The 13,101-nt window shown below is 49.6% G+C and overlaps 1 protein-coding gene and 1 long non-coding RNA gene across 3 annotated transcripts in view; one reads left to right on the top strand and one right to left on the bottom strand.

Annotated features, from left to right (window-relative positions):
• The window catches only part of LOC135198655 (uncharacterized), a 36,482-nt gene that overhangs the window by 5,112 nt on the left and 18,269 nt on the right, over window positions 1-13,101 (bottom strand). The gene's annotated exons all lie outside the window — the stretch shown is intronic.
• LOC135198650 (sarcosine dehydrogenase, mitochondrial-like) overlaps window positions 1-13,101 on the top strand; it is a 38,246-nt gene that overhangs the window by 10,964 nt on the left and 14,181 nt on the right. For both annotated transcript variants that reach the window (XM_064226440.1, XM_064226439.1), the window contains exons 9-10: window positions 200-344; window positions 1,027-1,168. In XM_064226440.1, the coding sequence (XP_064082510.1) occupies window positions 200-344; window positions 1,027-1,168 (287 nt within the window). The remainder of the gene's footprint in view (window positions 1-199; window positions 345-1,026; window positions 1,169-13,101) is intronic.

Here is a 13,101-nt window from a genome sequence, read left to right as displayed (position 1 = left end):
CAAGATAAGTCAAAACTGAGCAATAAAACTGAAATAAAATAAAAACTTAAAAATACTCTACATGAAAAACTGAAAAAAGGGTAAATTCATGATGAAGAACCCCAAATAATCTTAGAAGAAATTGTAAAATCATCATGAAGCATCCTAAAAGACTCTTCACAAAAAAAAGTCAAGAAACTCTCCTTGTATGATAATGTAGGAGAGGATTGGGATGTGCGAGGTCTGTACCACAGCTTTGGCTTCAACAGCGCTGGCATCATGTTGTCGGGCGGCTGTTCTGAACAGCTGGCCCACTGGGTCCTCGATGGGCGACCTCCGCGTGACATGGCAGCTTTCGACTGCAGGTAAGACGAAGTCGTTTTCGGCTCCCGTTTATCGGGGCGTCTGTGCCACAGCAAAATATGTTGTAAACGTGTCAGTAACTAATTGTGTACATGTCACAAATGTTGTAAACATGTCTGTAACTTGCTGCATACATGTCACAACTAACTTAATGTGTACGTACATGTCACAAACATATTGTAAACATGTCTGTAACTTATAGCATACACGTCACAAATATGTAGTAAACACGTCTGTAACTTATTGAGTACATGCCACAAACATGTTGAAAATGTCACCAACTTTCGCATACTAATCACAAACCTGTTGAAAATATGTCTGCAACTTATTGCATACACGTCATAAACATGTCAACAACTTACTGCATACTTGTCACCGACAGGTTGAAAACATGCCATCAACTTCTTGCATACTTGTCTTTCATTACACATATACCATATATACACTATATATATATATATATATATATATATATATATATATATAGTATATATATATACATATATATATATATACATATATATATATATATATATCTATATATATTATATAATATGGAAATATATATATATTATATATATATTAACATATAATATATATATATATATATATATATAATATATATATATATAATATATGCAGTACTTGAACCTGAGACTATATCATCCCTTACTTCTCCCCCAGGAGATTTCCCAAGGACTCTCTCCAATGGAGGACCTGGGCCAAGGAGCGTTGCCACGAATCCTACACCAGCACCTACTCGATCGTGTTCCCTACCAACCAACCCCTGGCAGGGCGGGGGAGGTTGACAGACCATTTGCACGAGGTAAGGACACCTGCTGAAATATTATGTATGTATACTACAATCTGTTATTTCGCTTATTGACTTAATCGTGGACGGTGTCTCCTTAATTAATACACTTTCAGACTTTGATAGAATAAGTTGAAGCCTTCATCCTGAATTGTATGGTTCCTTATATATAATAAGCTCTCTCGCTGATTAAATCATTCCTTTTAATCATTTAATCACATTCTTATCTATTCACTTTCTTTCTTTGAATGATTTTTCTTTCTTTTTTCATAAGAGATCTAACTTTATTTTTTTTTTTACTATTTGATCGCTCTGGTAATTTTTTCTTATCATTACAAACTCACATTCTTATCTATCGACTTTATTTCTCTAACTTATTTTTTTTTCTTTTTTCATAAGTGATCTCTTTTTTTTTTCTTTTAATAATTGGATCACTCGAGCAATTTTTTCTTGTTGTTACAAGCCACAGTCTACCAATTATAATGTTTCGCCAACGATCTAACCTTAACTTTTTGTATGAACCCAGCTGGAGAGGTTAACGAAAGTTAATTCTATAAATGAAAGTCTGTTTTTATTAAGAAAATACGAGAGCATGAACTTTTTTAAATAAAAGTTTCTGTTTTTATTCAGAAAATACGAACGCGTCTAGTTTTCCGTTTACTTCTATCGTATACACTCGAACGTTTAGAGATTTGCCGTGTGATAAGACACGTTTACACCTTCGCACTTTCGTGGTGCGAGCTGTCATGTCGTGGGATCACAAGAAACCGTTACAAAATGCACTATAAACGCACCAAAAGCGCGCCGCCTTGCTGGCGGGGCAGGCGAAGACTGTTAAAGCCGCGCAATGCCGCCCAGATTTTAAATCATTTCAAATTTTTGAGTGGCGTCTGGTGGGTTGATGAAGTCGCATAAGGCCCTATGCGGTGTAGCGCGGCCTCGCAACAAAAGAGGTAAGAACCCCCATGGTTCCGTGCCACACCGCACCACACTGCACGTGGCTCGATGAGGTGCGAAGTCGTACTACCCGCAAGGGAGTGTTACGGCCTGATGTGACGGCGCCTTGCAGTGCCCTTACGGCGCCTTCAAACACGATTCATACGTTCCGCGCACATGTTGTGGGGCGTGCGGCGTGTTATGGCGTCTCCGTGGGTCGATTGGATGGAAGGTTGTCGCACATTCTGGGGAGGATAAAAGGGGCCAGACTGACCACTGGGGCATCATTCTCGCTGTGACTGCCTGACAGACCAGCCGCTCTGTGACCCAGCCTCTCTCGCCCAGCGATGCTCGCCCAGGGATGCTGCCCCACGGAAGCTGACCCTGGGGCGTTCACCCAGCCACTCTCACCCAGCGACGCTCACCCAGCCACTCTAGCCCAGCGACGCCCTCTCTCGCCCCGTGACATTCACCCAGGGATGCTGACCCACTGTAATGGTAATTGCTGTATAGTATAGAAAGTTAAAGGAAAGGAAAACACATCTTCAAGAAGTTCTGCAACAAGGAGGCATTCGTGCCTGTGTTGGAGGCACCTGTTCTCGCTGTTGTTCTGGAATCGTCAGGTGTGTTGTGGAGCGCAACACGCGCCTAAGTGTCGTGAGAAACGCAGCGAAATATGATGCAATATTCCATAGAGATTCTTCTAAATCGTTCCCGCAATCTCGGGAGTCTGTGACGTTCGCCCGTAGGTCCCGCCCCCAGGATGCCTTATAAATACGACTGACGGAGTAGGAGAAGAGAGAGATCATCAGTTAGTCACAGAGTAAGAGGTCATCAGTAAGAGCCACAGATCAGATTATCAGTGAGAGATCAGCAGCAGAGATCATCAGAGTGAGATAAGAGAAGAAGGATGAAGGATCAGAGAGAACAAGGCGCTCGAGAGAGTTTGGTCGAATTCTGGTCAAGTCGTCGTCAGGAGTGGATGACCAAGTTATTTCGATGTAGAGCAAGACTTCAGAGAAGAAACGTTCTGCTAGAGGTTTAGAGAAGTTCCTGCCCTTCGAGTATCAAGAGTAGACATTATTTTCTGCAATACGAAGGCAAGAAGGCATCTACAATTAAGAGTTCTCCTTTTGTGAAGCCATCGCTTCGAGTTGCAAAACTGGTCGGCAAGTACTTTCACTACCTCACTGTTCCCCCAGTTCATGCAGTGTAAGATTTTACCTTTTTTATGTAAATAGGAGACACCATTCTGCATTTATCTTTGTTAGCAAGCTTGTAAATAAACCTTTGTTGTGTTAGTGTTTCTTTCTATATTTGTATCCCCAGTTTCAACTGTTGGTGTTGAATTCTTTTTGTTTATCATTATATCGAACCTGAAGCGGACCTATCTCTCTCGGTTCGTAACATTGTGGCGACCTTGGCCAGTAATATTCAGCTTTAACAGTTTGAAACAGGGAGAATATAGAAAGAGCCAGAATGAGTGAGATGGTGAAAGAGTTTATTGAGTCAGGTAAGCTCCTAGGTCTAGAGGGGAATGATCTCCATGAGTATCTTGAAAAGAAAGAAAGAGAGAAGTATGAGAGAGATGAAAGAGCGGCTGAGAGAGAGAGAAGAGCAGCCGAGAGGGAAGTGCAGCAAGCGAGAGAAGCACTGAAAATGCAGCAAGAGAAAGAGAGAGAAGCAATGAAAATGCACCAAGAGAAAGAGAGAGAAGTAATGAAAATGTAGCAAGAGAGAGAAATGTTGGTAATGCAGCAGGAAGAAAGAGAGAAAGAGCGTATGCATGAGCAGGAGGAAAGAGAGAAAGAACGTATGCATGAGTTGGAAATTGCTCGGTTAAGGGAAAGTACTCGTAACAGTCGGAGAGGCAAGAACAAAAACGAAGCTGATACTTTAGGTATGAGTGCAGTGCTGAAATTAGTACCAAAGTTTGATGAGGAAGATGTAACGTAATATTTCATGTGTTTTGAGAAGTTAAAGAAAGAGTAGGTTCTAAAGAAATGTGGACTTTATATTTACAGTCAGTTTTGAGTGGTAGGGCGCTTACTGTGTATAGTTGCATGTCTAAGGAGGAATGTGATAATTATGATATTGTGAAAGAAACTGTTCTTGGCGTGTATAGGCTAGTACCGGAGGTGTACCGTAAGAAATTTAGAAATTTGAGAAAGGATGAAAATATTACGTATGTAGAATACGGTAAGAAGTTAGAAAGGCTGTTTTTTTATTGGTTAGCTTCTGCTAAAGTTGAGGATTTTGATGGTTTGAAGAACTTAAGTGTTTTTAGACAACTTCAAAGATAACGTATCCCCTGAGATTAAACTTTAAATAGAGGATAGGTGAGAAGTATCTTTTGCAGAAGCAACTAGGTTAGCTGACGAATATAGTCTAACTCAAATCATAATTTGAGTGTTGGTAAGAAACGAAATGATCCTTCGTCTGGTAGAGTAAAAAACAGTAAAGGTTTCAGTCCTAGTAATAGCAATGCAAGTAAAAGTGACTATTCCTGTTATACATGCGGAAAACCTGGTCATACGTCTAAGGTTTGTAAGAGTAAAATGGCATCTAATGGCTCAGAATTAACTTGTTTCCGATGTAATGGGAAAGGGCATTTAGCTAGAAATTGTGCAGTAGAAAGGAAGGACGTTAAGAAACCAGTATCGCTAGTTAACCTCTCGTCAAGTAGGAAAGATGTGATGAGAGAAACTAGGAAATTTTTTGGTGAATTTCTGTCAGAAGGCGTAGTTTCCTCTCTTAGAGGAGCATTTTCGAGAGAAGTAGTCTTGCTTCGAGACACAGGAGCTGCTGTCTCACTGATTAGGAGAGAGTGTGTGTCAAACAGGGCAGAAATCAATTTGGAAGAAAAAGTCATGTTAGGTGGATTTCCTAACACTTGTGTTCTTTGCCCTTTGTTGAAGTTGAACTTAGAAAGTCAGGTAGTGTCAGAAGTGAAACTTGCAGTTGTCGACAGTTTGCCTGTTGATGGTGTTGACATTAGTATCGATAATGACTTAGCTTTATCCAAGAATGTGAATCCTGTTGTGAGATATATTCCAGTGCCTGAAATGGTAGTAACTAGGTCGGGTTTAGATACAGACATAGACTACGATCATAATTTGTTCGTGGATTCGAACGAGTGTGCGTTCGTGGATTCGAACGAGTGTGAGTTCGTGGATTCGAACGAGAGTAAGTTCGTGGATTCAAACAAGCGTAAGTTCGTGGATTCGAACAAAAGTGAGTTCGTGGATTCGAACAAAAGTGAGTTCGTGGATTCGAACGAGTGTGATAGAGGTGGCGAGGTTGATCTTGGCATGAGTGTGGCTGAGAAATCTAACTCTATCGTTGACAGTGATAACCAAACGGAAGGTGTAGCTGTTGAAAGTAACGTAGTAAATGTACCGGTATTTAGTACTAGTTACGGTGATGAATTAGGCACTAACCTCGTGAATAAGGATGAGCTAGTCAAGTCGCAGAGAGTGGATGAGACACTAACCCGAATTTTTTAATGTGAGCTGGATAATGATCTCGATGAAGTGTGTAAGGGAAATGGCAATTTGTCGAAAATTGCATTTTTCCTAACTATGCAAACCTGAGGTCCTTTAACAATAGGAAGGTAACTAGCGGCAGCTGGAACGGTTGTAAGCTTTGAACAAGGGAGTTCGGTAGTTAACTGCTTGTCCGACAGTGCGCGCGCAGCGCGACTGGGAGGTGAAGGATCACTTTTGCTTTAGGCCCTGGAAAAATTGCAGAGTGAGGGGTGGAATGAGGTGGGACTATATGTAAAGGACCTCAGGTTTGTATAGTTAGGAAAAATGCAATTTTCGACAAATTGCCATTTGTTCCGACACGTAATACAAACCTTTTGGTCCTTTAACAATAGGAAGACTCACTTCTTGGTGGGAGGAATCTGAGTCTTAAGAACAGACTGGTGTTCGCCCAACCTTGAAGCAGAGGGAGGGATCCTAGCCTCTGCCCAATTGATCGGGGTATGTACCGCAGGATCAATGGTCAGACTTATGGACCCAAGTATTAAGAGGGAGGCAAGCGTACCTCTTAAAACTAGCAAGCAAGAACTTGTTCCTGTTGCAAGAGGCAACATAAAGTTATGGGTTTGCATCTTGATGGCTCCCACTTCCCCCCCCCCCCCAACCCCCCCCCCCCCCACCCTTGTTGGGGGAAGTGGTGGATATTTACTCCTAACCCTAACGAAAGGGATAGGATGGGGCTCGGTCGAGTAGCTTACCTGCATCTTGTCCTTTTCCAGCGAGATGACGACAGTGTTCCTCTGCCCACAAATAGAGGGGAGAAAAAGATGGGGAAGAGAAGCCAGTCACACTCTCATTCACCCATCCATTCTTACATTCACACCAGAACTCGATGCTGTTCTGCCTGCTTGGGTGCTGGGTAAGCTACACGTGTTGAGCAGCCACCACGGGTCCCAAGGAAAAAGTATCCAAGGACCTGTGGGCAATATCCCGAAGGTAGAAGGAGGTGAAGGTGGTCTGGTTGGCCCAGACCCCTGCATTCAGGACCTGCGCCACAGAGAAGTTCTTGCGGAACTCAAGGGAAGGACCGATGCCTCTGACTTCGTGGGCTCTCGGACGAAGGGTACGGATGTCATCGCTACCATCAGCTTCGTACACCCTCCTGATTACCTCACGTAGCCAGAAAGAAAGTGTGTTCTTGAATTCTTCTTTCTTGGTCACCCCGGTGCAAACGAAGAGGCGTCGACACTCAGGCCTGAGGTGCCGAGTTCTCTTCAGATAGCGTCGTAGCGCCCTCACAGGACAAAGCAGCATCTCATCCATATCATTGTCGGTGAAATCCAATAGGGAGGGGATTGTGAAAGACTCGAACCTGTCATCAGGGATCGACGGATTCTGAGTCTTAGCTACGAAGTTCGGGATGAAATCAAAGTCACAGATCCCCATCCCCTGGAATGTCTAACGTCGAAGGAAAGACCGTAAAGTTCCCCTACTCTCTTCGCCGATGCCAGGGCCAGCAAGAAGAGGGTCTTGAGGGTCAGATCCTTGTCTGACCGAGAGTGGCTTGAAGGGTCTTCGAGTCAAATTCCTAAGGACGAGAGTCACATCCCACCCCAGAGCCCTGAGTTCCCTGGGTGGGCAAGACCTTTCAAAGCTCCTCATAAGCAAGGAGATCTCGAACGAGTCTGAGATATCCAATCCCCTCAGTTTCAGAACTAGTGCCAGGGTGGCTCTATATCCTTTGACTGTGGGGACCGAGAGGAGCTTTTCTCGACGAAGAAAAACGAAAAAATCCGCTACCTGCTGAAGATTGGCTCTGAGAGGAGATACACCCTGTCTGCGACACCAACCACAGAAGACGGCCCACTTTCCCTGGTACACAGCTGCAGAGGACTGTCTGACGTGTCCAGCCATCTCTGTTGCTGCTTTGCGAGAAAAGCCTCTCGCTCGCAAGAGATGGTGGATACCAGCCAGCCGTGAAGATGTAGAGACTGGACTGCCCGGTGGTACCGTTCTACATGTGGCTGGACAAGGAGGTTTTGCCAAGGGGGAATCTCTCAGTGCCTCCGCAAGCAGAGCCAGCAGGTCCGGATACCAAATGGCCTGGGGCCATTTGGGAGCCACCAGGATCATCCTGAGATTCAGGGTGGCCAGCACTCGGCTGATCACCTTGTGAATCAGGCTGAACGGGGGAAAGGCGTAGGCGAAGAGTTTGTCCCACAGGTGTTGGGGAGCGTCCTCTGCAGCTGCCCATGGGTCCGGCACGGCTGAAAAGAAAACCTGAAGTTTTCTGTTGTGCTGGGTGGCAAACAGATCCACTTCTGGACGCCCCCACAGGTTGAAGAGCCTTTCCGCCACGTCCTGGTGTAGGGACCATTCGGACCCTATCACCTGATCCCAACGGCTGAGCTTGTTTGCTACTACATTCCTCTTGCCTGGAATGTAGCGGGCTGACAGCTCTACCGAATGAGCCACGGCCCACTCGTGCACCTGCAGCATCAACTGGTGCAACGGGAGGGACACTAGGCCCCCCTGTTTGTTGACGTATGCCACTACTGTGGTGTTGTCGCACATCAACACCACCGAATGTCCCATCAAGCGGTCCTGGAACTCTTGGAGAGCGAGGAACGCTGCCTTGAGCTCCAGAACGTTGATGTGAAGGTGCTTGTTGTGATGGTCCCACACTCCTGCAGTCAGCAACTCCTCCAGGTGTGAGCCCCATCCCTCGGTGGATGCGTCTGAGAACAGCAACATCTCCGGGGGGGGGGAGTGTGGAGAGGCACTCCTCTTAAGAGGTTCCCGTCGTCCAGCCACCAGGCTAGGTCCTGCCTAACCTCCTCCGTGAGGGACACGGGGAAGTACGGAGGATCCTCTGCCTGTGACCAACACTCCTTTAGTCTCCACTGAAGAGACTGCAGGTGAAGACGCCCGTGAGGGACTAACTTCTCGAGTGACAACAGGTGGCCGATCACAACTTGCCATTGCTGAGCTGGAACCAGTCGGCTGCCTCCCTGAATCTGCTGATCCGCGAGTCTGCGGGGAAGACTCGCCCTGCTACCGTGTCGATCAGCATACCCAGGTACTTCATCCTCTGCTTGGGTTCGAGATCGGACTTTTCGAAGTTCACCACGATCCCCAGATCGTGGCAGAATTCTAGAAGTCGATCCCTGTCCCGTAGCAACTGCGAGAGGGAGCTCGCCAGGACTAACCAGTCGTCAAGATACCTCAGAAGATGTATCCTGGACGAGTGGGCCCAAGCAGACACCAGCATGAACACTCGCGTGAACACCTGTGTGGCGGTTGAGAGACCGAAATACGCGTCCTTCAAATCCACTGAAAGCATGAAATCGTTCTCCCTGATGGAGTCGAGCACGGAACGTGCCGTCTCCATCGTGAACCGAGACTGGCGAATGAATCGGTTCAGGGGAGAGAGATCTATCACCGGGCGCCAGCCCCCCGAAGACTTTTCCACAAGGAAAAGGCAGCTGTAGAAGCCCGGTGACTGATCCCTGACGATCTCTACAGCTCCTTTGCTCAGCATGCTCTTGGTTTCCTGTCGAAGGGCTACGTCTTTGATGTTCCTGGAGCGTAGGTCTGAAGGTGGACCAGGTTGGAGGTAAGGGGTGGCCGAGATTCGAAGGGTAGTAGATATCCCTCCCGGAGGACTTCTACTATCCAGGTCTCGGCACCGTAGTGCTGTCATGTTGCCCAATGGCTCGCCCGGTACCCCTCCACTTCCAGCAGCAGGTGAGGGGGAACGCCGTCCCTAGCGTTTCCCGCCTCTCTTCGACTTCTTCCCTGCCCCTCCTCGGTGAAAGGAGGGCTGGGAGGGGGGCTGGTGATAACCTCCCTTGGCAGAAGTCGAAGGCAGAGTCTTTCCATGGGGCTTAGACAGGGCAACCGTCTTAGCAGCCGCGGAAGCGCTAGCCAAACTCTTAGTCTTGGCTGCAGTTGATCAAGGCTGCCAGGAAGCCTTCAAAACTGCCTGGTGTACTAGGAGGTCATTGTCATCAGTGCGCCGCCTTTCCACCACAGCGTCCACCATCTCTCCTGAGAAGAGAGAGGAGGAACTCCGCACAGGTCCGTTGCGAAGTCCCAATGCCGCTTTCCGCCCGGCCGCCCTGGACACCCAGGTAAGGACTGCGTCCCTATGCCTAAGTATCAGGTTGGCCCACAGGTTTGCCGTCTGATGGGCGAGGTATGAGATGGCCCTACCTCCAGACTGGCAAAGTCTCCTGAAAGCCGAGTCCCCTTCAGGAGAAATATCCCCGGAGGAGGCTGCGACTTTGGACACTGTGAGGGACCACAGGTCTTGCCAGGAGACTAGGGCTAGTGCCTCCTGCTGCAAGAACCAGAGGTTCTCCGACAGGAGCTGCTGCAGAGACACTCCCGGAGTTAGCCTGGCTAGCTCCGGGTTAACCTGTTTGGGCTGCATTGGGTCCTCGGATGGCACATAGAACCTTCTCTGTCGCAGTACAGGAGGAGGAAGTAGCTTGGACAACCTGCCAGACTTGAGCAAACCCTCTTGTCTGGAGACGAGCGAGTCCACCTGGTCCAGCGAGTCGGCCAGCTCCAATCGCGGCAGACCCACCGTCAGTCTGGGTTCCCTCTTGGGTCCCCAGAACGACTCGAGCCAGGACGTGGGCTCAGAAGGTGGGAGCGGCAATCCTTCCCCGAGGTCGTTGTGCTGACGAATCAGCGCAATGACCTCTGCAAAATTCCTCTGGATCTCTGAAGTGACTGCATCTAGAGGAGTAGGGCCGTCAAGCCCCTCAAGCAAGAGCAACTCCCGAGACCCTCCTCCTTCAGCAGAAGGAACAGCGACAGACACCTCCCGGTCTCCTCCTGCCACTTGCGCATACGCCCTGGTCGATTCTAAGACCGTGCCTGGTACGTATGGCGTCGTGGTGGGATCGTAAGGGGCGCACCCCCCACGATCACTCCTTGTTGCCTCGCCCGAGGAAAAAGAAGGCACAGGAAAGGAAGACCTGATGCTCCCCCCTCGCTCACTGGCAGAACTGGTGTGGTTGGGGGGCTGCAGGCGATCGCCAACCTGCGGTGGCGATCAAGCTGCAGGCCTGGTCGCACCGCTCCTGTGGGGTGAGCGGCTGGACCGAGGACAGCGGCCCCGTTCCCGTGCATCAGAGGAGCTGCTGCTGGTCCCCCTACCCGTCCGGTCCCAGTGGGAGCAGCAGTCAGGGGACCTACAGAGACCACTGTCGCGGTGGGAGAGGTGCGCATCCTCGCAGCGCGTTAAACCACTGGGACCAGCCGAGGCTGGTTCCTGCAATCGAGGGGACCTCTTGCCAGCCTCAACCCGTGGCCGGTCTGGGACCGTCACGTCAACCCTGGTATCCAGCCGGTCACTGCGAGAGCGGCTGCTGGCCTGGCAAGAGTAACCTGAGTGGTTCTCGCCAGCCTTCCGCTCCGTGGTTCGGTCCTGGCGCTGAGCGGACTCGGGCATCTGGACCTTGGCTGCACGGCTGCCTGGAGGCGACCGCACACTCGGTACCTCTCGCGAACGAGAGGCCGAGCCGGAACCTGGTGTAGTGGCAGCGCCCCTAGCACCAGGCGAGGAAGTACCGGTGTTAGCCGGTACCCCTCTGGTCCCCGTCTTCTTCTTCTTTGTGGAAGGAGAGACGGGCCCCCGCTCCCAAAGGAGCAGGAGGACCAGCGGAAGGACCCCCTCTTCCCACCGGAGTGGGACAAACCCTTAGAAGTTCCCGAAGGAGCCTTCTTAGGGGGGGTGGAGGCAGCCTTCTTCTTCCTCGGCTTGGAAGCCTTGGAAGTCGAAGGGACAGAGGCGGCGGCAGGAGACGAAGAAGACGATGAAGACGACGACGACACCTTCCTCTGCTTCCTCTTCCTCTTCTTCGTCAGCTCTCTCAGGACAGCCGTCAAATCCTCCATCCAGGGCGGAGCCGGGGCTGCAACAGGGCCCGACTGCACCTGTCTGGAAGGACCAGCGGCTGGGGCAGCAACACCACGGGCTGGGACGACGTCGGCAGGTGCGGGAACAGTGGGAGCGGCAGGTACGGCAGGATGGTCAGGTACTCCAGGAGACGGGGCAGCGGCCAGCGACATCCTGGATACCAGCAGCAGGTCCAGGGGTGAGCTCTTGGGGCAGCGGAAGTCAGGGGCTGGCAGCAAGAAGAACCCAGGAGGAGGAGGCACGCCCCTCCTTGGCACGGCAGCGATCGGGCCCTGTACGGCGGCCATTGGCGTTACCGACATCACATGCGGGGTGTAAACCAAATGAGGAGGGGCGGCGCACCCTGGGGTAGAAAGGGTAGTAGTAGTGGTGGTTACCACTCCATGAGTAACCGGCATGGCCCCCGCCAGATGCTGGAGCAGCTCCTGGACACTCGGCGTGCCCTGCAGTCCCAGCAACACACACCTGTCCAAGGTCATCCACCGCAGTAGAAGCACCTGAGGGAGCAACAGTCGGGTGATTAGGAGGGGTTCCCCCTCGCACGGGGGGGTGGGCGAACCCCACCCCGAGCGAACGGAAGACCCAGAATACAATTGTACATCGGGGTAACGAGCGCCCTCCTCTACACTCAACGGATCGGGCGAAGAGAAGGGCCTCGAAACCCCCCCCCTTTCCCCCAAAGGGGAAGGTGCCATACGCGGGAGCTGAGCCGGGGGCAGGAAAGAAGACGAGGTGTCCGTAACCAGAGGATTCGCTGGAGAGCTTTCCGACGACTCCTTGGCAGGCCTACATTTCTTCCTACCCTCGTACAGCACCCACTGCACCTCCGAAAAATTCATACACGCATTGCACGGCTCGGCCTGAGAGCATTCACGCCCTCGGCACCGAGCGCAAAGGATATGTGGATCAATGTCCAGGAATGAGCGGAATACCCCACACTTGCGGCCCTCCACCCGCGGGCACACTCTACGGATGATGGGGGGCAGCGGGGATTGTTCCATTGACCCGTGATCCATTATTAATAAATGCACAAAAGAAAAAAATGAAAAATACAGTACGTACTTACAATTTCCTTTTATACACTGTAACAAACCAAGTTGGAGAAAAACACAACCAAACCAAAGCATATGACGATGAAGCGGGCAGAGAGAGATGGCGAACACGTCCTCACCCAACACGGCTGAAAGCAAAAGTGATTCTTCACCTCCCAGTCGCGCTGCACGCGCACTGTCGGACAGGCAGTTAACTACCGGACTCCCTTGTTCGAAGCTTACGACCGTTCCAGTTGCCACTAGTTACCTTCCTATTGTTAAAGGACCGAAAGGTTTGTATTACGTATGGGAACAACTTTTTGTTTAAAGGACGAAGTTTTGTGTCGTTATGTTAGTCCTAAGTCAGGTAGTAAAGGGGAAATCACCGAACAATTAGTGGTTCCTAGGAAGCTTCATGAACTAGTTTTGAAGTTAGCACATGATGAGCAAGGGCATTTGGGAGTAAATAAAACTTTCCAGTGTATTAGTAGGGCGTACTTTTGGCCTAAGATGAGGAGTGACGTGAAGAGGTATGTTTTAAGCTGTCATGAATATCAAATTGCC

Source organism: Macrobrachium nipponense, chromosome 22 (assembly GCF_015104395.2).
Source record: "Macrobrachium nipponense isolate FS-2020 chromosome 22, ASM1510439v2, whole genome shotgun sequence".
NCBI lineage: Eukaryota > Metazoa > Arthropoda > Malacostraca > Decapoda > Palaemonidae > Macrobrachium > Macrobrachium nipponense.
The sequence above is the reverse complement of the archived record's forward strand: the minus strand, read 5'-3'. Positions and strand labels throughout refer to the sequence as shown.